At 39.0% G+C, this 25,377-nt stretch overlaps 1 protein-coding gene across 1 annotated transcript; it reads right to left on the bottom strand.

Moving 5' to 3' along the window:
• Positions 1-944: 944 nt before the first annotated feature.
• On the bottom strand, positions 945-24,634 carry LOC125377442. The gene is made up of 6 exons (XM_048390900.1): positions 23,315-24,634; positions 23,074-23,129; positions 22,314-22,418; positions 21,859-21,919; positions 21,641-21,709; positions 945-1,710 (listed from the first exon to the last, which is right to left on the bottom strand). The coding sequence occupies exons 1-6, from the start codon at positions 24,363-24,365 to the stop codon at positions 1,055-1,057; spliced, it is 1,998 nt and encodes a 665-aa protein (XP_048246857.1). The 5' UTR covers positions 24,366-24,634; the 3' UTR covers positions 945-1,054.
• Between the last annotated feature and the right edge of the window lie 743 nt (positions 24,635-25,377).

The raw sequence follows: 25,377 nt of genomic DNA, 5'->3' as shown, positions 1-25,377 counted from the left end.
TTAGATCCCCCGATCGTCTTTTATTTATAGGGGGCACGGGTGGCCCAGTCGTCTAAGGCGCCGCGATTCGCTGTGCAGAGTTGCGTCCCTTGGGCACGCCAGAAACCTATGATTGTGGGTTCGAATCCCAGTTCGCCCCGATTATGTTTCTAGGATTGTCAGCACCATACCCGTGCTCGTGGGTTTAACCGAAGTGGTAAACGTCTGAGACCTCGGGCTTTCCTCCCACATTAAGCTGATACGCCACGATGTAACTGGGATATTGTTAAAAGCGGCGTTAAACCTAACTCACTAACTCACTTTTATTTATAGTAAGTCAAAATATATTGTTCTCATCTTTGTTGTCACTATCTGCCTCTCAAAATTGTTCATCTCGTGCATTTTACGAACGCTTCAGTTACTTCATTCTTCTGTGGTAACATTGGATGTGTGTCGCCTTCAGATTGACTGTCGGTAACTGGAAAATACTATCTGTTTCATCTTAACTATTCATAATTCTCAATGACAGTTGTTCTTAACTGTTAGTAGAATACATGGCCACTACAAGGATACACGAGGATATCTTATACCGTCAGCTCATACTGAAATCCTTCCGTCACATATAAGTTATTTGTTTGTCATATAGTTGTTTCTGAGTAGTAAATATCTGTGTCTTTGTTTGTTCAATATCCCCATCATGGCCACCTCTCTGACGCCACGACATCACGACAGTGCCTTGACAATCATTGTCACCATCACGACAGTGCCGTCACAATCATTTTCAACATCACTACAGCGCCTTGGCAATCATTGCCACCATCATGACAGCGCCTTGACAATCATTGTGACCATCACGACAGCGCCTTGACAATCACTGTCACCATCATGACAGCGCCTTGACAATCATTGTCACCATCACGACAGCGCCTTGACAATCATTGTCACTATCACGACAGCGCCTTGACAATCATTGTTACCATCACGACATCGCCTTGACAATCATTGTCACCATCATAACAGCGCCTTGACAATTATTGTCACTATCACGACAGTGCCTTGACAATCATTGTCACCATCACGACAGTGCCTTGACAATCATTGCTTTCTTCTCCTCTGTCATGTTGATGTCGCTGCCCACTACAAGTGTCATGCTGACAGTGAGGCGAGATGGGTTATACACCCCGAACATCGGCCACAGTGGCTGACTGGAGTCTACATTGTCTAACGTCGACATCACTTTATTCTCCTTCACATCAATGAAGACAATCTTCTTCCTGGCGTCATCATAGACAACACCGTAATGTAGTGTGTGTGATGCCCCTGCTGTGTTGGGGAGAGTGTCAGGCAGACACAGCACATACTTCCCCTCCTTCCATGTCCACCTGCATATCCCGCCGTGTGTAGGACAGCGGGAGACATCCAGGCTGTAGGAGCTGGGTTGTGGATTGATACAATGATGCACGTCCCTCTGCTCCTCCCCACATATACCAACCTCCAGGATGAGGTCGCCCCCTGTGAGTGGTTTGTCCAGACTGACCCTGTTTACCATCTCCCAGTACTGGGGACAGCCAGCCCGGGGGAGGGGGGCAGTGCTACATGTGCCCTTGTACTTCTTCAGTCTCCCATCCCCTGCAGGTCTGGTGTCCGACTTGCTGTTGACCAGGTCTCCTTCTGTGTTGATGTGGACTTTGTCGAGATTGACTCTGTCTTTGTCATACTTCAGATGTATACCTACAACATATGAATGTAGTTTACATGTACTTAAACAAACAGTGATGATTAAGGTGTATCGTGATATTTAGATGGTTTCGTGATTTATAAATAACTACAATCTACTCAACTACAAATAATGTAACAAAAAAACAATCACATCACAGAAGTGAAGAAGGCATTTTGATATATAACATATCAATATATCAACATTATAAAATGATACTACATCATCAGATATAATTGCGGATGCTATTTTGATTTACTTAGGCTTAAACGTTGCGTGATAATCACGCTGAAGGCGATGACAGAGAGTTACTGCTCCCACACGTCGTCTTATAACAGAAACACGGTATAACGAGCAACATGTACATTGCAAACAAATAACACTATGTCACGTGGCCAGGCGGCCTCATTCGGCAGCTGTGTGAAGTGTTCTAGGCGCATGCTTTGAAGATCATTCAAACATTTTCCGGAATTGTCATTATTGTGATAATGTCCTTCTGCTTTTTACATGATAATATACTGTTATGGGCATACAGCACCTGGCTTATTTGGTAGTATACATACCAGCCTGGAGATTGTTGATAAAATTGATTACGCGTCTTGTTGTGACAAGAAACTTCGTGCAGCACGTGCGAAATAGATTACGACTGTAAAACCATGGTGACACCGCTCTTGCTGAGGCGCTTTCGATTTGAATGTTCTCGTTTTAGAAATCAGCAGACGGTCACTTGGCGCCGTCGTCAACACTTTAGTTCAGGATTATTCTAACTTCAATGTTCAATGTACTGCCGACATTGATTTTTGTGGAACTAGGAGGAAACGCGCTCATCTTGGTTCAAGGAGAAAGGTTTGAGAGGGTCTGTTACACAGCGACAAGTGGGAACGAAAACAATGGAAATATAACAAACTGTACAGTACCCGTTGTCGCAAACGTATCCATAGTATCTGTCACGTGGTCACGCGCACGTCATTAGGTATACCAAAACATTGATTTATCTTCTCGATTCATAATGAATAAAAATATAATGACAACTTAATACCTACGAAAACCTCTGAGAGACGAGGTACACATGCATGGGGATATCTTCTGGATGTGCTGGCCACAAGAACTAGGATACATCCAGGTTGATTGATAATAGTATTTTTTATGCGGGGTGGGGATGATTGCAGTAACTGCATTTTGTTCTAACTCATAGTTAAGAATAGCGTTATCGCGGAAGCCTGAAAATAATTGAGAGTGAGCAAGACACAGCATGACATGTGGCTTGTACGAGTGTTTTCAGTTGAATGCAACTATTAAATAAACAGATTACGTTTAGATGAGATGTAACACAATCGTCCATGTATAATGACACCAACACTTGCCATGTAAATATCACATATCACGTTAACCCATGGTGCTCATAATTCAAGGGTAAACTATGCAGCACTGGATTGTACGTGTATTCTGCACGATGCACATCACCTGGGGGACGTCGGAGGCAGAATACATCCCCTTCACATACATGTTTGTTGTAACAGGGGACAATATAGATTGAGTGAGTGAGTTAAATGCCGCCTTAAGGAATATTCCAGCATTATGTCGGCGGGGAACGCCCTTAATGCGCTTCAAGTCTTGTACCAATGTGGGGAATCGAAGCTGGGACTTGGACGTGCGACTAGAAAGTGTTGGGTTCAATGATTGACCTGGGTGATCGTGTGTCATCGTACCCCGACAACGTTGATCGTTGCTGAGACCATCAAATAACGATGTATCCTGCCCAGACTCGATTACCACCGTGAATCGGGTAAAATATTGCTACATGAAACCTGAAGCAACATTCACTCACTCACACACAGAGGCGACACCTGTCAACTTCTCCGCCTGACTGACATAAAATGACAGACAGCTGTCAACCATCAATAGATTATAAGAGCTAGGTAGTTGGATAAGGGGAAGTTGTGTTTCAACCCCATATACAAATGTAATTCCCTGTCACTGCAAACACGAAAACGTCGTTTTTTTCCGTATATGGTCATTGGACGGAAAAACGACTAAAAATTCATTAAAATTGATTAATTGGTCAGCGTCTAGAAAGTGTCCAGAAAAGGGTCGAGTTTTTCAAGCGTAAAATGGACGGAAAAACGATGCTTTTTGCTCCGCCTTGTACAACTGTTTACGGCCAATCAGATGGCGCTGGTCCCCCGACGCACGTGATGTCCAAGGCTTCCTTTCGGAAGCTTTAGGTTTCGTATTTCTGGCATGCCTTGCTCTAGTATCTGTCGCGCGCAGTGCAGCGAGATTTGCTGATAAGCTAGTTTTAGGATATGTTACATGTTAATGGAATTCAGACACGCGCCAAGAAGTCAAACCAAACAATGTTACTAAGTTTATTGTGGTAACGGCTATGTACAGTTACCCCTATCGGATAATGGGTTGTGTTTCATTTGGTTATAACAATAACTATTTTTTTAATGTGAAGTTTACAAGATATACGACTTGGACGGGAGGTCGGTCACATGGCGTTCTTCACGTGACTGTATTCTTGAAAAGGCGTAAACACTGACTACTTCCACATTCCTGGGGAAAACCCTTGGAATTCCCTGGTACGAATTCATACAGAAGTGTGGTTGCAAGCCCATTTAAGGATACCCTCGCTACAACCCATCCCAGAGAGAAAAAACACGAAAAAAAATCCAAACTGTCGCAGTGACAATTTACAGAAATCTATGAATTTACCTTAGTATCTATTTGACACATCTTCACAATCACCTTTCAATGATCGGCCAATTGATCAGTGATGCCAAAGGCTTGAAATAGCCACAGGTTAATTAACAACTTCGAAAATATCTCCCGTCACGTTTATCGTGTCGGCCATTTTGACGTATTGTACTTGATGTAAATGTATTACGACGCTCTGTCATTGTAATTGACTTACTGAGGTAAATCTGTAAAAGATCTTCTCATCTAATGAGGATATTGTTTGGAATATATTTCTTGTAAACATACTAAAACATATGTTCCTCGCTTTGGGGGGAACTATTTTATTCCGGGGTGGCCCATTAAATCTAGCAGAAAGTCAAGGCACCATGCGTGATCTGTTATTTTATGTGTTTAAATTACGATTTGGGGCGTTAATAAAATACACTGACGCAAGTGTATTCTATTCAAATCAATTGGATAATTTAAAATATGCTTTCTTTTACATATTAAATAACATCACTGCACAAAATATGAACAGTTGCAGTAACACACTACGGTAATCGCATTAAACATCATTTTCAACTGTACAGTATTTCAGTTTTTCAGTTATATCATGGTGTATCAGACTGATGTGGGATAAAAATCCGAAGTGGTTCAGGTCATCCAATGGGTGTTCGGGAAAAGGTGAGCGTATCCTGCCACACAAGTGGCACCCGTCACAAACACATGCAAGGACAAGTCAATTGTTCACCTGAACAAAGCACGGAAACACACAATGATGCCCGTCCTCAGTTATACCGAGCATGTAAATTATTTTGTCCGTCAAAAACATCGACGAGTATAAACAATATGTTCATTCACGTAATACATGTCATACATTTGACAAAATGTATTGACTCGGAGCATTATTGTTAATCACAGCGTATGCAGTTGAACTCATCACCCATCCCATTATTGATAACCCTTCTTAAAGATCTATGAAATCAGAAGCTGCAACACTCTATCTTTTAACTGGCATGTCAGACTTCTATTTCATTACTCAGTTTTAATTTGCACGGATTACTATGGAAGGGACATTGTCTCGTTGTCGCATTGTCGCATTGACGCCTTTACAAAAACAAGCAAAACTTGTCAAAATTAACAAAAGCGCGACAATTGGCCATTTGTCGCATTGTCGCGTGTTCGCATTGTCGCTCTTTGATAATCCTTTTCTTTATTTTACAAAAGGGCGACGATGCCGTAACGCGACATTTTCAAGGTCAAAATATGTCTCGTTGTCGCATTGTCGCCCCATCACAAATGTGTATAAAAGGCGTAAAGTTCAGTTATTGTTACAGTTAGGAAGTTCAACCTGATAAATGTACGTCTTGAAATGAAAACACAAGTCCGTCCGCGAGTCCATAACGTTTTATTGTGAGCTCTTCTCTAAAGTGCTTAGTGTTCAACTCCCAGTTCCAAACACGTAATACCTCCTCAATAATCCACATACCTCCAGTGCAGTGGTCTTCCGGAAGATCTTACTCTTGACCGTATTAGACAACTGACGAGTGCACGCCTGACCTGTGACCTCGTTGCAACCCTCGTGATGTGTTTGCCGAAGGGAGAGGTGTAGGAAATGTGTGCTCCAGCCCAGCGCAGAGCTCGCGACACACTGTATACTGATGCAATTGATATACTGTATACTGCATGTGATACTTATTTGCGGAAATGTTACAACTTTCAAGATTCAAGATTCAAGATTCAATTTGCATATATTTCATATACAACAGACCGCCGTCATATATCACTCGAATACTGCTGAGATCTAGAGCGGCGTTAAAACAAATTGCTTTCATAAAGGAGCGCTGCAGTCATTTAAAATAGAACCGTATATATATGTACATGTAGTACCAACTCACTCTATTTGTTTCGAATATTCAGCAGAAAATACATTATTAACCAGGTCTTTGGGAAAAGATATCAGATTTTTATAAGCAGCCACATAGGGATGATAAAGGACCCCTCTCTGATTAGGTTCTTGTTTACTTAAGAGCAGAGTTGGCCATGTTAGATGATATAACCAAAATCCGGGAGCTCCGGCGGGGGGCAAGCTGGTCTTGTTAGTGTATGGTATGAGCTGTGACGTTGACCCAAGAGAATAATGTAAAACATGAGACCAACTCAAGTCTATAATGATTGGGAAAGTCTAGATTTCCACAGCTCTAGCCTGAAATTAAGAATTGTTCTATGCTCCATTTTATTTGTATTATTTTCATTTTGTAGACATGGATGGACCAACCAGGAAAGAAATTGATGGAATATTAATATCACATGTTACCACTGATCCAGTTAAATTCATCACACAATAATAAATTAGTATTTGACATTACGGCATTTGATTATTAGGGCATGATCATGTACATGTTCACTGTAGTAATGTACACACCAGTCAACTTGATTATAATTTTTATCAAAGTGTAGCGCGGCATCAACGATTACTTTATGATATCCTCACTTGTCATCGATGTATTGACATCGAACAATGGACGGCAATTGGAAATTCTTATGGATAGCTTCAATAGGGACAGCGCCGGTGTCAGTACAATTTTCCTAGTTAAAATAAGTATCTACAAAATATAATCTGAAGCAGACAAGAACAATATTTTTTTATTAATGCTTACTTTCATGGATAGAATTAAGGCAATCTAGGCTTGCCAAATCGTTCTAGACTTGAGCTGGATTCCTTTTAAATTTATTCTGTATGGTCTGGGAGACGAACGGGCGTCAGTATCGCATGGAGAACTGGGACAGCCTTAATCAGTGTAATCGGATATGTTGTGGAGTTTCGGTTTTGGGCTGTTTGCTGAATATATAGAATTGCGAGTTATGTATACTCTGTATTCTTTCGTCATGGTAGCATATATATTTTCTATGTTGCTTTTTGAATTATCCACAAATAATGAGAACTACAATGTAAACCTCTCTCTGGAGATATGCAATAATACTACTGAAGGGCATATCTGAAAAATGGGACTTCTCGACAAATATTTCTCTCTTAAATACTACCCGTTACAGGCATTCTGATCATTATATCATACTTTGTACAGTTTAAAAGTCAAATAATGGCAAATTGTGTATCTTTCTACATTTTGAATTAATTATATTTTCTGAAATAAAACCTTAGCATCAGATAGTGATATACACGAATATGATCTATACTATTATAAATGAATTATCAATTTCGTATTATGAATTAGATAAACAGAAATATGATAGTAAAACAAATTATTTTAATCTATTCTTGTGAATAGGTAACGAGAGATCTAGGCAACGCACTAACGTAGCCATTTATGAAAAATGAAATATTAAAAGTTTAGGGGTTTGAACATTCACATTGAATGACAGGGAAGAAAGCAACGCAATAATTAAATTATGAATCAAATTATGTTATAAATATAACAGAATATTTAGAAAATATAAGTTTAATTTCTCATTGTTGGAAGGTGTTTAATAATTATATAGATTTTGTTGGATTGTTTGTTGTTTAACGCCGCACTCAGCAATATACCAGCTATATGACGGTGGTTCGTAAATAATCCAGTCTGGACCAAACAATTTAGTCATTATCATCAAGAGCACCGATCTACGCATTTGGGATACGATGACATGCATCAACCAAGTCAGCGAGCCAAGTCGCCTTCGTACAAGCATGGGTTGTTGAATGCCTATTCTAACCCAGATCTTCACGGGTATTTCTTTAAATAATAAGGTACAATGAAATTCTGTATATGTCCATAATAAGTGTGTACACGTATAAGTAGATGGATAATATGTCCATACACGCCAAGTAAATGGTATATGCATTAATTTAAATGCAAATGATTCAATGATGAGTTCTTTCACAAGTCCATATTTCAAGGCATGTATTTGATATTCATAATAACTCCACAAAAGCTACACAATGGCAACAAAACGGAACCAGCATCACAGATACCAATAATACATGAGATACACATAATTACTTTAAAGTTAAAACATGTATCTAAATAGAAAATTAGAAGGATACACTTCCGACATTTTTCGTATTTTGTTTTCGTTTGGAGAGAGAAGTTGTGATTGGTATCTGATGGGTGCAAACAGGTGTTCCCTTCCGCCCAGGCCTTGCGGCAATGCTATAGCCCAAAATGAAACAAGCCTTGTTCAACAGGTTCAGACTCAAATTTCTATCCCACTTGGGCTCCTTTTAAATTTAAATATAATTTCTCGTGTCGATATGTGTCAGAAGAAATGAAATATTACAGCACTGGTGAATAGGTTATATGCGCATGTCAGCGTCGAGCCTATAATATCCTTTTATGCAAAATACATATATACTGATGAATTAAGGTAGTAATATTAATACTACGCAAATATATGTCCAGATGCATACATCAGTATCATCTCGTGATCTTAATTCGTGCTTTGAGCCCTTTTTCTATCGGAGATTCTGGGGTGTTACATCACACCAGAAAGCCAGGTCCAAATTCAAGTCATAATTTCATGGTCCGTCTTGTATATTGGAAACCAATATCGCAATATGGCTAAATATTGCTGAACGTGGTATTAACCCGATTACTCACATAATTATTCCATTTTCTACAGTCATCTACGAACACTATCTTTAAGGAGGTATATATCTGTATCATCCAAATGTCCATACATATATGTCCACATTTATATGTATAAAGCAAGTCGTCTTGCACTCTTCCTTAAAAGGTAAATGTTAAGCATTTCCTCTGTGTGGATTTATATAATGTAATATCGTTTTAATGTAATGCTGATGCAGTAAACGTACCACAGACCTGATGCTAGAATAACATCTAATTTCTGAAATGAACATATTTTACAGAAAAAAACAGTTGTTTAAACAATACTTATAAAATATAAGAACAAGGAGCCAAGAGCCAAATATTGGGCTGTGTTGGACATATTTGTTTCGGGGTCTTATGACAGACAAACCTAATGCCTTTAAGTATAAAGATAAGTAAGTATAGATGTTTTATCATATAATGGGTAGGTTTTTCGGCAGGATAAAGCCAACGGATAAAAACGATATCCTTTGGGGTCATATGCGGATAGAGATGCAAATATCAAAGGTCAAGTAGGGACTACTTTCACTGTTTATAAACAAACATGGCGTCGCCCTTGTCATTAATTCGGCGATCGAGTCAGAATTAACCATCGGGAATCTGGATAAACTACAGAGATAACTGCTATCAGTATCAAAAGAACAGTCTAATATACTGAAAATCAGTGTCTAACTGTGACGTAGCGAAGGCATTTTATAGGTTTTGGCAACTTTGGAGAAACAATTTTGCGAAGGCACGAGGCCTAGCCAAGCGGGATCAGTAGCCATATCTGTGCTTGTAGACCTCTGCGGCTTGAAACCTTCTCCACAAATTAAAATAGTTGGATTTGGCCGAAATATGTTTGAATTGTTATCTTGTTTCGTTTTGTCGCTGTGCGTACATCTGACTACACTGCTTAACGTTATGACAGGACAGACCGACCGTCAACAACGTCTGACCGTGGCCGTGACGTCTCATAGACTAGGGTTAGAGTAGCTTCCCTTTGACAAAGGGCAGTTACTCTAGCGGACAGACAGATGGATTGCCGCGAAAGGCAACTAAAAACAATTGTTGTTTTGCGTATATGTTGCTTCGCCACTGTATAAGAAACAGATTTCAGTTGGAACTATATTGGCTACTGTCACTGTCCGACTGACACATCACTTACCCTGTGACGTAATATATTAATGCGCGCATTCCAGGAAAACTCGCAATGTTTCGGTAATGTTTATGAGAGAGGGAAAGCGATTTTGAAGCACAGAATTAAAGAATGACATTAAATGATAAAGAGGTTATCACGCTTGTGTGTGTGGGGATGGTAAATATCCTGTATTAGGAATAAACACTATGTATTTAGCTCGCCAAGGCTCGCCAAATACAATGTTTATTCCTAATGCAGGATATTTACCATCCCCACACACACTCGCGTGATAACCTCTATGTACATATTCAAATATGTTCGTGATTAACCCAACCTTGAAAAATATTGAAAGATGAGTGGTAACTATTTATGCCATTATTTCAAATTAGAATGAGAGCACATCAGGAAAGCATGGTACTTTAATATACGTATCTTGTTAACCCAATATTCTTTTTTAAGTAAGAGCAGCATGTATATCGAGAATATAAGTTTGGTGCGTGACTTATCACACATTACTTTCAGAAAGTGTGCATATTCTGTTTATCGGCAATAAATAACATAAGACGATTCATACGGGTAAATACGATTTACTTCAAAACTAATATAGATTATTTAAGGTTAGGGGGAAATGTATGAATTGTAATTAACAGAATTTTGGCCGGGTTTGAAGGATTTGGGTCCTGGCTTGGGCTTTGTGTTGGACGTGTAGACGGCATTTCCAGGTTTGACGTATCAATGACAAAAATGATGTCAGATGCAATTCTCTGCCTTTTCGGGTGAACAATTGGCTTGCCGTTGGATGTGTTTGTGGCGGGTGCCACTAGTGGATCGGAATGAGCTCGCGTTTTTGTCATCATTCATTATGATGAATCATGAAACATGCTCCTGATGATGTCGCAATGGTGCAGTTGGCGCTACTTTTGGCAAGGGTTTCTCATGATTATGGAAATGCTTATGTCGCTTTTGTTGACCGATAAACATGAAAAGATGTAATGTTAGTGTATATGGTCATGTAATTAAGAAAACAAACGGCGAGTGGGAGTTGTTTATTGTACGATAAACAACGACCGAGACTCGTTTATTTCTATATGAGATATCAACATTACGTACAGCCTATTTTAGGGTGTTAAATTAGGAAAAAATACACGCTTTACAATATTTACCCGTACTTAAATAATGATGATTCCTTGAATAGAATCCGACAGCGGCCATGCTAGATAAATCCATTTTAGGATTTGAGTTTGGTCCCGCATATTCTCACAATTTTCTCGTCAATCAACTGTACCTTTTCTCCCAATACCGATTGTCATATCACTCTCACTTTCGGATTCTCCAGCAACATTTATTGGGAACAACTCACTAGACACATACCTCTCAAAAATAAGGTCAAATTTACAAATTTTACTTTTCAAGTTGCGAGTGCATGTTCGAATCTCAATAAATGACGTCATGATAGAACAATGTTTTATCGTGAAATAAATATCGCTTCCTTCTTTGTTCTTTGTGATTTATCGCGTAGCTATCGTATATCATCAAATGCCAATTTCTAATTGCTTTATCATGACGTATCCGTGTCATTTAGCAATAACATACACAAATATCGTTGACTTCGACGTTGAATAGTGTCATGAAATATGATTATCCTCTTGTGTGCAATATTACTGGTTGATAAATCTAACATATTCTTACTTTAAGAATAGCGACTACACATTATTATATATCCCTTATCAGGTCTCCGTAACATTTGCAAAATGATACAAATACAAAAATACAACTGAACCTAAATGTAATGTTTTAATATCCTTACCTTGCTGAGTGCAGCATTTAACAACAAACAAACAAAACATAATATCTTTAAGAATTATGATAACAATTCCGATGCTAAAAATAATCTCACAATCTCCATACCTTTTTCTCTCTATGAAAACATAATAACTTTTTTTTTAATAATCTGAAGGAATAATAATGGCAATACTATCATAATTATCATCATTATTTATGTTACTTATCCTCAAGTGAAGTAGTCCTCCACACTATACATTCAGTGAAGAAGCCCATGAACATATGAACTATGTAACATACATTCATGGAAATTAGATGAACAGTTGAAGTTAGCAAATGATATTATTCGGTCGAACGTCTATTAGCCATCTATTCTATTCATGAAGAACATTTCACGTGGGACCAACAGAGGGAATTATGACTATCGACTTGCTAATCATTTTTTATATTCATGCCAGCTCAAACGATCTATTGGCTTGATTTATTGTTATGGTATCCACAAAAAAAGTAGGATCCGATTTTTTCCGTTTTTGTTGAAATAAAACTGAATAATATTTGCTGTTTACATATCAAAGTTTGCCAAATTGTTACAAAATGTTTGCCCACACCAAGGCTACGTATCCCCAACATATTGTGCTAGGCACAGTATCACTGGACTGAGGGAGGGCGGTATTCCTCCTTGTGGGTCACCTGCTTGGCAATATGGGACTGAAAAACTGCAGGGGGTGAGGGCAGTTAAGTTGATGGTACAGACAGATAAGAGAGATCATTTTACAAATGTGAAACCTCAGTCCACAAAGGGAGAGGCGAAAGCTGAAACTGGGTGAGGTTTACAGAACAAAGGCAGTTATTTCTAGTTTCTTACTGACTCTCGAAGATACATTTAATAAAACAATTAATGCGTGTGTGTGTGTGTGTGTGTGTGTGTGTGTGTGTGTGTGTGTGTGTGTGTGTGAGAGAGAGAGAGAGAGAGAGAGAGGTAGAAGAAGAATTGTACACCATAAATATGGCTACGTATGTAGTTGGGGTAGATATGTTGAATGCCCGGCCAGTATGACCTTTGAGTCACTAAAATCATTAAAATGCGTAGAACAGTATTTGAGTGAGACACACACACACACACACACACACACACACACACACACACACACACACACACATCACATTCTTCTTTCCCCACCATTATGTCTACGTCAGCCATCATGGATCCATGCGCATGCTTTCATACATAATCCATCCTCCCACCATTCCCCAACATCCATCGAACTATAACTATATCCGCCCTCATGTATCGGTATTCGTGCTTTCATACATACATACACCCCCCTACCATTCCCCTACATCCATCGCAGTATAACTATGACTATAACCGCCTTCGTGCATCCGCACTTATGTTCACATTGCATTGCATATGCATCGAATTACACGTTTAAAATATCGTAAATATTTTACAACATGTACATATTATATATCAGCAAACAGAGATTATTATAACGCAATAGATTTCATCCGTCAAAACATCACAGAAAGAGGGGCAGCCTGGAATTTTACAATGGCATCTGAATGCACTAAGACGTTCAAATGGTCAGGAGGTGAGAGTTGCGGAAGATTACGGTAAACTTCAGTTACAGATCTCCATTACGAATATTTAAGTATGAATAAAGATCACAGCTTGCTATGACGTGTACTTCATGCCTGCAGAATTAGCAATGTCCTTAGCTTTAAATTGTATGTCTAAATGCTTATGTAGACAAAGACCCAAATGTATATAGGCATGACCATATTATATTCTACGCAAATATCACCACATTTAAAAACAAAGCTAGATTGAGTCTTTGAAGGGCATTAAGAACTGATACACACAAGGAAAAATATTTATGGATGTCAACGGAGGAACACTGCGTTTCGGAATATATACTTTCTCCTTCATCAGGTGCATATTATTAAATGCTATGAGGCAGAAAACATTTATTTGTACCTGTAAGAACAACAAAAGTAAAAAGATAGCAAAGAAGGGAACGCAACAAGGGAAGCCAACAGATAACTGGCATGGCGCTGATTACCCCGCCTCCCGTTTGCCCACTGTCCATTTCCCATTAGCAATCATTCATAAGTTAAGTTTTTGCTCTAATTTGTCCATTGATAATCAACCATCAACGTCTATTATCTCCACCCTAAAAATATGTAGTTTACTGAGTCAGTGGTATCCAAATATAATGTGTGTTGCTGTTGACCACTTTCTTAAAGGCATTGTTGGTTCAAAGCTTTCGGTCATAGAAGCCGTGCCATTTTTCTCTTGTCAGAGGAGTACACAAAGTATACCTCATCTGGACTAACATTTTTGGTTCGGTGGCTGGGTTAGATCGCCAACTTTGTGTTCTGGCGATTGGGTGCCTCACTCACAGTGTGGGTTCAAATCCCGGACGGGACTCAACCCAAGAAAGTACGAGAATCTGTACTTTACTCAGAAAGTGTTATCCCAATTATAACATTTGTTGTCAAGAAAACACAATAAATGTATATTCGGCTTTGGATGGGTAATGATATCACAGACATATACGGATATTGATGATGACTTGGAGGAGCTTCGTAACGCACGTCTTCTCAATTCAGGGATTGGTAAATCCAAATATGTGTGTGCGCGTGCGTGCGTGCGTGCGTAAATGTGGGCCTGTTGGATGTTACATAAAACATTCATCTTGAGCGGGATGGTAGTTCGAGTTGGATTAGCATGTTAACTATATGATCTTCTTTAGGCAGAGAATGCTGCGCATGAATGTATTGATGAAATTCCAAGTACATGGGGCCTTTTCGTCCCCAGGAATACCCACAGTGGAGACTTCAATGGGGATAGGGTGTACACAATGTGCTACCTGGTAGATTGTGTGTCATCAGACCGGACAACGTTGGTCTTTGACTGATTGTGGCGTAAAACACACTTATTCATTTACTTATATCGGAAATTGAATGTTCATCTTAATTGTTATTGTTAAACATGTAATATATTTTTAAAGAAATAAAACAGTGACATAATAACTACAACTTTGTGAGCGCGAGTAGCTTTTTTGGAATGAGATGAATACGTCTTATAAAGTTGTAAGCTTCTTCACAACCGTGTAACTATGAATTGACTTTATTGGGTAATCAAAAAAGAGATAGGTCCCAAAATAGCCAAATTTCATACGATTTTTACTTGTCCGGCATCTTGGATGCAAGGCGAAAACATTTCAGCGCGTTTGAAGCCACTGAGAATGCCCCCTGCAGAGTTGGACGAACATTCTGCGGTGGCGCGGCTGAGTTGACCAGAGGCTATCAGCAGTATTTCCTGTCCAGGTTATTTAGGTCAGTTGTTTGTGTGTGTGTGTGTGTGTGTGTGTGTGTGTGTGCGTGTGCGTGTGTGCGTGTGTGCGTGCGTGCGTGCGTGCGGATGGGGGGCGGGGTGGGGGGTGGGGGTGAGATTGGGGGGATAGATGATAGATTTAGCAACAAGTAAGGTCATCTTGAGTGGGAGGGTATTCGCAGATGGATTAGCATATGAACTATGATTCTCTTTAGGCAGAAAATGAGGATCCACGATGTTCGACCTGGTAGAAGTGTGTTATCAAACCTCACAGCATTGGTTTTTTGACTGACTGTAGCGTCAAAACAAACTCATTCATTTACTTGAACTGAATGTTCATCTTAATTGTTATGGATAATCAGGGTGCCATGATCCAGAGTACAGGGTGCCATTAGATAGAAATAAACTAAGTAATAATAGGATTACCAGAAAAACGGGGTTTTACACACAAGCCAATAAACTTCGCTCATTAACACCAGAGTAAGTCAGTACAAGATTGAAAACTGCCCCATAATTATGTATGACATGCTTGTCGGGTATTGCTACATATATATGTGAAAACAAAGTTATTAAAATGAAGAGCAAAACTGATGAAAGTTATCGTCACTGCAAAAATAATGATTGTTTGTCTTTAGTATTAACATTCAAATACGTTATATCTGTATTAGCGATATTGTCTTTGTTCCACCGGTGAGTCAGCGTTAGCCGTACTATCTCGTAGTATAATTGTATTTCTGAAGACATCACGATACAGTTTTTACGATGCATCACGTCTGCACTAGCGCTTGATAACAGCCTTGTGTTTGGGTGTTTCAGTGGTTTAAATCGCTGCTCTTGATATTGTTGATTAAACTTTGATACTATGAACAATATAATGTTATGTGAGAGGTTGACTTTAGAACGGTAACATACTAATAGTATATAGGATGACATAAACAGAACAATGAGAAGTTCGTCCAGATTAGTGTATAGGCAACATTTAATAATTAAAATAATTGCATTCAACAACTCCCATTTTAAGTCCATTTTACTGACTTATAAGTAAATGCAAGAACAATCGGCCGGAATACAATGTATAGTTCTTGTCCACTTCCATATGACTATATAGCATACAATAAGCTATCGGGTCCCGTTTAGATCGGTTTGGGTGGCAGCCTAGATAGCCATAGAATAGTTTCATCTTGGAATCTCCCATATCACTGGGGATACTCTCCAATTTAAATGGAGTCACTCGTTACGATTCCGAACCTTCACGTGACTGTGTTTATGAACCATTGTCAAATAGTGTTGACATTAAATCTAGGAAACAATACGCGAAATCGCGCATGCACAGAACGGAAAATTTGGTCAAGGCATTAAGTAATCCGCATGCGCAGAACGATTGATTTCAGTACTTCCACTAAGCGCTTCGAGTGCAGCGTCAAACGCGGGCCTGTAATCTAACACGCGGGGACTGACCAATGAAAACTGAGAAGTAGAAATACCGGTAGACGCTGTTGCTTGATTGACAATGTCAATCAAGAAAGGGAGGAGCTTAACGCTATCGTTCTCTCCCAGTAAATTCCGATGTCAAATAACGACGTTATTTGGACGGAAAAACGATGGTTTGAAAACGTCCAAATAACGTCGTTTTTCCGTCCAATGACCATATACGGAAAAAAACGACGTTTTCGTGTTTGCAGTGTGTGTTACTCGTAGTAAATAGGAACTCATAAACGTTCTGACGTGACGTGTAATGGGATGTCCTCAGCGGTAGCGGGAACTTGTATCCGATTTTAATTAGATTGAGGTAGTTTATGCACGTGATCAATCCTGTTGTGTTTATTTAAAGCAATAATTGTTTATTGGTAAGCTAGTGTATCTCTGCAGCCGTTGAAATATGCAGGTACTCGCCGACTCGTCTCGCATCAACACACGGGGCTATAAACTCGCGGGCAGATGACCACGGAGTACGTTGATTGCCGTGTCGGATGAACGAGACTCATTTCCCCGGACTGGTTGTCGCCTTTGTTATTGTTTTTTCCCCCGTGAGTAGCCGGATGATACGCAACGCAGCTGAGCGTGACCAGAGACTGGGCTACCGTCTGCAAGGACAGCTAAATAAACTTTGAGGCTGGAGGCAATATTTTGTTTGACGCATTTTTGCATAAACACTGATTGGTTAACTGTGATCTATAAAGATTTCGACAAAGGGCGCATGTTAATTAATTTCCTCAGCCTAAACAAACAGACAAAAAGAACGACGGAGCTCATCGGATGTCGTCATTTGGAAATACCCCAGATGGTTATAGTTTATTACTAAACAAAGTATCCATGCAGTGAAAGCATTTTCGGATTTCCGATTGCGTCGATAATACGATTACTACTCCCTTGTTGTCATCCACGTTTTCTCGTATAACCCTACACTTGTGTATTTGTCGCCATTCACTTGATGCTCAGTTAATGAATTTATTACAGGTACAATTAGTGGTAGCACCACTTAGATTACCTGGCAAAGGTACCCATTTGGCATTTATTGTGTCTGGGGTAATAATTCAATCTAAATCCAGGTTTGAAGTGAGATGAAATGTGTGTTGTGTAATATGCACGTGGCAGCCCAGCAAGAGATGAATGATCAGTTGATTTACTTTTTTTGTAAATCAACGGATCGTTCATAGTCGTCAAAGAATTAACAGAAAAAACGTTGATTGATTAATCACTGTTATCTTGCACAGTGGATATGTCAAAAGTGAGTGTTTACATGTGTAGGTTTACTAAAACAAAGGGAATACACTCATATCATGGCGTGAAGTGCCGATGTAAAAACAACATACTTTGTTCAAAGGGTTAACTGATAATACGTTGATTGATTGATTATTGTTATCAATCACTCAATGTATGTTTTAGGAACCGTGGACGTTATGAAAATAGTTGTCACGTGGGCTTTCTCAGCCGACCTTTGAGACTTGACACCTATGTGAAACACCTGAAACAATCCAAGTGATCAGTTGAGAAACGAACACGGGTTATAATATCCCGAAACGATATATATCTTTTAAAATATTTGATGGTTACAGAGACACGTGACATCGAATAAGTTTCTTTGTACAGCTGCAGACGAGTGGGATATTCTTCCTTTGTGTGGATATTCACGGAAACATTCCTCGAACAAGGAAGCTGCTTAAAATTTATACACATACATTTGGTAGGTTGTAATTATGATATTTGCATTTTGTTTTCCTTCATTTGAACCGATTAGTTCTTGTTTCTCTACGTCTTGGTTGGGAAATTCTTCAATGCGCGATAGACGTTGTTTTCACAGGTCTTTTCCTTTGTAAGCGTGTATATATTACCGTCAATTTGTAAAATGTGATTCTCTCAGGCAATTTATAAAATGTGTAAATATTTCAGTCATTTTGACGAAAATATCTGTCCAGATTGATTTAGGCGATCAAAAGGGCCTACAAACATTACAGATTATTATGTAGGATTAGAAGCCAAACAACATAGAAATGTACTTTTCAACGTAACATTTGCAGTCTCTTGGTGATGACATTAAACCTCAAAATGTTGGAATTCGTTATCATAATAATACAGATGGAAATGTTTTTTAGTCACTTTGTAAAATAACTAAATATTTAGACGTTTGATAAATTTGTTACACATTTTGACAGTAAAATAATATACACACTATAAAAAAAGAAATGCTCAGGTGAAATATTTACTTTGTGTTGCAAGTCGAAATAGTGTTAACAAAAATCGCAACATTTACCAAGCAAGTGACTTATCAAAACTTCGTCACCATTACCGATGCTACCCACAAAGATACCTACATTTCCTTATTATCTCGAAAACTGCATTTCATTTTGTTGATCAATGTGACCATACGCTCTTATTACTACCCATAAAAATGACTAATGCGCTTACGAATGGCGCAGCAGAGGTCGCGAACTAGTCTAGATTTCTGCGTTACATCCGGGTACTCATTGGGAATTGCGTTAGATCAGTGCCCCTTTAATAAGTGATTTCAATTCGTTGCAAATTTGGTTTGTCGGAGTCGGAGTGCGGATTAACAGGCCTAAAAAGCACTGATTTAATCGGCTGTCGGATTAACAGGTGTCGGATTAACGAGTCTTGACTGTATAGTTGCCACAGTTTTGACAGTAAACAAAATCCGCTAAGTTATTCGGCCAATGCCACTGCATACGAACCTGATAAACGCACGAGCAACTATGCACAGTAAAACAGACTGAGTCACAAACAGGCCTTGTGCAAGTAAAGGATGTTATTCCTTTGTTGATTCGTTTTATGTTGTCCAAGTGAAACAAAGTAAATATGCAATCAGTCTTAGAACTCACATTGCGTAAACATTTTCTTGTATTTATGTGTCTGTGAGCTCATAAACAATCTATAATGATACGTTGTCAATCAATACACTTTATCATTATAATTTCCATGTTGCAGGTTCTTTGTTTTTGATCTACTGACCCTCAATTTTACAATTCCTGTAATTCTTTACATGTCCCCAGACACAGGGCTATTTATATACAGACATGTAAAGTTTTCAGAGGGTCTTTTAACATCAATGTTCAGACGTTTCGTTATTGGAAATTTCAGTATCACCCCCAATAGTAAAGACCTGTTGCTGACGTTGTTAAAATCACCTTGTTATATTCTCACCTGATAACTATACCATTGACGTTTTAAGGGAAAAAGCGATCCAGTGTTGAATTTAGGGATTTCTGCCAATCCCCTCACCTTCCAAAACTAAAAACGTATTGCTGACGCAGTTGAAATCACTTTGTATTCTTTAAACGACACGTTTGACATTTTCAGAACAGTTCTATGTCATCTATTCTGTGTTTTCCTGCTGGCAAGTTAAACTGGTTTCCAGTGTCAAATGCATCAACCTTTCATTCTACTTCCGGAAGGTTTGGCAGATTTTATCTTACAAGTAAGGAATCGTGCTTGTTGTTATTGCAGAAAGGTTAGATTATTTATGTGTATTCTCTTGGTGGCAAAAGGGGACAGGTCTAAATGAAAGTAGGTAAAGTATTGAGTCAACATTTATACCCAGTCTCACACAGTATGATTAAATATACAATATACAATTGTATACAAATATACAAATGTTCATTAGATTGCTCAAGTTTCAAATCTGTCGTTATCTAAATTAGACTGCAACGAGCCTCATGCTGGTTCCCGATTTCCAATCTGGTGCAACTTGTATGTTAATATCTCGTGCTAAACTGCCACCAATATTGTGTCTATATCACATCTTGCTGTAAGTAATGAATATGGGTCACTTTGACACAGCGATACACACTCACCCATGGCCACTACCCGGCCTTCATTGCTCAAGACACGTATGGACTACACTAATATTCTGTTTTTATCATATAATAGGTAGGTTTCTCGGCAGGATAAAGCCAACGGATAAAAACGGATGCGGATAGAGATGCAAATATCAAAGGTCAAGTAGGGACTACTTTCACTGTTTATAAACAAACATGGCGTCGCCCTTGTCATTCGGCGATCGAGTCAGAATTAATCATCGGGAATCTGGATAAACGACAGGGATATTTGCTATCATTATCAAAAGAACAGTCTTATATACTGAAAATCTGTGTCTAACTGTGACATAGCTAAGGCATTTTATAAGTTTTGGCAACTTTGGAGATATAAATTTCGAAACAATTTGGCGAGGGCACGAGGCACAGTAGCCATATGTGTGCTTGTAGACCTCTGCGGCTTGAAACCTCCTCCACAAATTAATATAGTTGGATTTGGCGGAAATATGTTTGAATTGTTACCTTGTTTCGTTTTTTTGCTGTGTGTACATCTGACTACACTTCTTATCATTATAACATGACAGTCCGACTGTCAACAACGTCTGACCGTGGCCGTGACGTCTCATAGACTAGGTTAAGAGTAGCTTCCCTTTGACAAAGGGCAGTTACTCTAGCGGACAGACCGATGGATTGCCGCGAAAGGCAATTAAAAACAATTGTTGTTTTGCGTATATGATGCTTCGCCACTGTATAAGAAACAGATTTCAGTTGCAACTATATTGGCTACTGTCACTGTCCGATTGACACAACACTTACCCTGTGACGTAATAAATATTAATGCGCGCATTCCAGGAAAACTCGCAATGTTTCGAGAGAGGGAAAGCGATTTTGAAGCACAGAATTAAAGAATGACATTATATCATAAAGAGGTTATCACGCTTGTGTGTTTGGGGATGGTACATATCCTGTATTAGGAATAAACACTATGTATTTAGCTCGCCAAGGCTTGCTAAATAGAATGTTTATTCCTAACGCAGGATATTTACCATCCCCAAACACACTCGCGTGATAACCTCTATTTACTTAGTCAAATGTGTACATCATTCGTTAAATCGTAAAAGGGTAAATGATAAATGTACTCACATTTCAACAGCATGGATGTGTCTACAGCTCCTGGATTCAGCAGATGAACACTGTATTCACTGGCTAAATCTGCAACATCAATGTACAGTTTCTTGCTTGATATGTCAGTTATGTAAGGATATCGTTCGTACATGTTTACCATATTAATACAATTGTTATGTTATGTCGTCAGATTAATTTTAGGTGCATGATTAGTGGAGGACAAGGAAGAAATTTACCACGCAAGAAATCCTTGATTTGGGGGGCTCTCTTCTCGACGTTTTCCTTCTCGTAAATGCGCTGAATATATAACAAATATTTGCTTGTCATGGTCTGCCTTCATTAATGTGTGTGTTCAATAATTCGCTAATGAACGTATACTATCTATGTTGAGAATAAGCCATTGATATAGAGACCACTCACTAACTCACTCTTCACTCACTCACTCACTCAAAACGAAGGAAAGGAGGTCATTGCATTAACTAAGCATCTCCTGTAAAATGTTTTAAGTAATGTGATGACATCTTGTGATTTCAACATTATAACACAATTCTGAATATAAGGGCCCTTTTCTGGTGTCCCCCGCCGTGATATTGCTGGAATATTGCTAAAAGCGGCGTAAAACTATACTCACTCACTCACTCACTGAATATAAGGGTAGAAGGTATCAACACGCATAGGTTAATAAACAAACCGATTTCAAGCTGTTGATTTCAGCATTCAGCTGGTCTGTAAGCAGTTTAAGGCTTTCAATATGTTTCTCATCTGCATCAATTTTCATCTTCAGTTCTGTAATGTCCTGCAACAAAAATCTTCAACATGATGTAACCTGACAGTTTACTTCTAGTGAATGTCTGAAGCAGTAAATGATTATGTGGTTCGGAAAATATCGAGCACTGCAGTGGCCAATCTGCACCAGAAGTTTAAGTTAGAGTTACCTCCCTTGTTTGTTGTTGACATGAGGAGAGGTTGGTGGTTCAGAAGTTCTGTGACTTGCTCTAAAAGCCTGGCTGTACCGTAATACGAGCAATACTATGGTGATACGTAGTCTTGAACGACCTGACTTGTGTCTTATCTACTTGCATAGTGCGGATTGGATACCTGTCTGAAAACGTCAAAGCTCTGCAGCTTCCAACACCACTAGTGATTGAAGTACGGAGCCCATGGGTCCATCGAAATATGTAATAGGGCCCGTTACTCATTATTACTGCCACTGTTTTGACCCATTCCATTACCTGCATGTTGTGCTTGTTAAACTAGAGCTACAATTTATTAATAACTCATTTATCTTGTGTAGTAATTTAATGATTTCACAAATTAGTTTTATACGAACTGATTTCTTGGCTAATCACCTCATACTAAGATAATATAATAAACAAAAAAAGTTAATGAACTGTTGCTCTCTGCAATTTGCAGACACGAATTGATTATGTATCACCACTGACTACACTCACCATTTTGTGTTTCATTTCCAAGTCGGCAATAAAGTCGTATGTCTGCGTATCCTTGTCTGAAACAAAGACATGATCCAAAGGTTAACATGGCTGGTCTAACAACTGGAAAATTGACAATTTTACAACAATGCATTACTTATCGCCAAACAAACCTGATCTCAAATTGTATAACCATGTGAAAGAGGTTGTAAGAGAATGCGCCACGATCGAATGACCAACAGATACTTTCACATATAAATACCTTTAACATATTCTCCATCCATTTCACACGTCAAAATAGTACCAAATCCTGATATACATGATTTAAGTTTTGACAGGCTGCTGGTGTTGTAGATAGCTGTAGGTACGTCATGTGTTTGTGGTATACCGGTGTCCAGGCATATCTGCGTCATCTTCCGTACACAACTCTCGAGATCCAGGATGTCTGAGTTTGAGGCATAGAGGAGGACTTTGGCGATATAGTCTAAAACCCCAGTGCTTGTCTTCCAATCTTCTGCACAGGTAGTAAGACGTTCATGTAGAGCTTCTTTGGTCCCCATCGTATGACTTTCAAGATCGACCAGAAGTTCCTTCTCTCTTTGGTCAAGTTGTGATCTCAGTGCTTGGAATGTGTGGCCGATACTTTCTTTCAAAGTGTAGTGTGTTCTGTCGGTGGATTCGCTTCCTTGCTTGATGCTCTCCATGTGTGATTGCTGGCGAGCCTGTAACTTTGAAAGAGCATTCTTATGATCATCCAAATATTTTGTTACATTATCAGCAGCAGAATCAATCGTCTCAACGTGGTGGTTAGCATGGTCTTCAATCCTACACCTCGCACACAGTAACTTCTTGCAGCTTTTATCAAACAGATACATTGGATGGCATTTATGAATACTGCAAAAGGTCGGAATGTTCGAGACAGTCGGTTCCATGTCACTGAAGTTTTGAAGTACATGTTTCCTGGTAAGTTTGACGCTGCTGTGCATGTTCTGGCAGTATTCGCAGAGGAAGTCTTCACAATCCTGACACCAACACACAGCATGGTTGCCGTCATCGTTATTTGTACAGAGGAGCTCACTGGGGCGATGTTTGACTGTCAGGTGGTTTATTTCCCTCTGTCTGACTGCATCCTCCTGGAGGCGTGTGTCTGTGAGGTTGACCTCCCTCTGACATGTAGAGCATGATATCACACCGCCAGCTGCAGATGTCACACACGTCTCACACACAGCGTGTAGACAGGGCAGTAAGTAAGGAACTGGTCCTTTCAGGGTAAACTGCTCCTGACAGACAGAACACGTCGGGAAGATGTTCATTCTGAATGACAGAAGACTTAAAACACAGACTGTTTTCAATCAATGTAGTGATATGTACACCATCTTGACATCTAACCATCATGTTTAATACAATATTACAAAGTAATCCTTAGTAGTTCACATAAATGTGACAACTTGTAAACTTAAATTTATCTCAAAACCATTATATCAAACAGAATTATGGGACGTAGACCAGCCTACTGATACCACATGCATTATTTGTGAAGCCCTTTTTAATTAATTGTGTCTTGATATTGTGCAGTTGTGCTTTTCTTTTGTCCCCCCCCCCCCCCCCCCCCACACACACACATATAGTTATACCTACTTATCTCCACCCAAACATGACTGCACATATATCTCTAACATTAAAATGATTGACTCCTTGACATTCAGCTATGCAGGTAGTGAGATCAAACAATACCTTTTCAATAATACCCTCACTGTACTACTACCTGTGTACACATACCAACTGAGTGAAATGAATAAAGATGGTCGTCAAGGTTAGCAAATAACTTATTCTGAATGAAAATAATATTATGATAAAGTATGGCTATTTTATGCTCCATGTATGTGTTACAACAAACGCAACTCAGAAGACACTGCTTGTAAACCGAAACGCATGAGGTGAAATCAGTTGTTTTGGGGAATTTGTCAGTAGTCATTGGCAGGTCAAGCCTCTTGTGCTCGTTAATCTATAAAATAGTACCTTCTATCACCCACATTGTTTATATCCACCTGTGTGTCCAATTTGGGTATGCATGGAACCTACCCACTCGCATTTATCAGTCTGACATTTACAGGTTTGTGTCATGGTGTGAGGGAACGGACTATGTATCTGTTTATGAAATTGTACAGTACACAAATCAGGGTAGTATTAACTTCTGTTAACAACATATGAAAATCGAAAATATATTTAAATACAGATATAATTTCAATCAAACGTATAACAATCTTATGAAATATGAGAGATCGACATATTTTTCTATTTGGTTTCTCAGGAAACGTAATTTTG

The sequence above is a fragment of the Haliotis rufescens genome, unplaced genomic scaffold (assembly GCF_023055435.1).
Source record: "Haliotis rufescens isolate VD_foot unplaced genomic scaffold, xgHalRufe1.0.p SCAF_9, whole genome shotgun sequence".
NCBI classification, from domain to species: Eukaryota; Metazoa; Mollusca; class Gastropoda; order Lepetellida; family Haliotidae; genus Haliotis; species Haliotis rufescens.
The sequence above is the reverse complement of the archived record's forward strand: the minus strand, read 5'-3'. Positions and strand labels throughout refer to the sequence as shown.

Coding starts and splice junctions, on each gene's coding strand:
- LOC125377442 (XM_048390900.1), bottom strand. CDS start 24,365: ATGAACATCTTCCCGACGTGTTCTGTCTGTCAGGAGCAGTTTACCCTG. Junction 23,130..23,314: donor GGATGGAGAATATGTTAAAG/GTATTTATATGT, acceptor TCTTTGTTTCAG/ACAAGGATACGCAGACATAC. Junction 21,920..22,313: donor AAATCAACAGCTTGAAATCG/GTTTGTTTATTA, acceptor TTATATATTCAG/CGCATTTACGAGAAGGAAAA.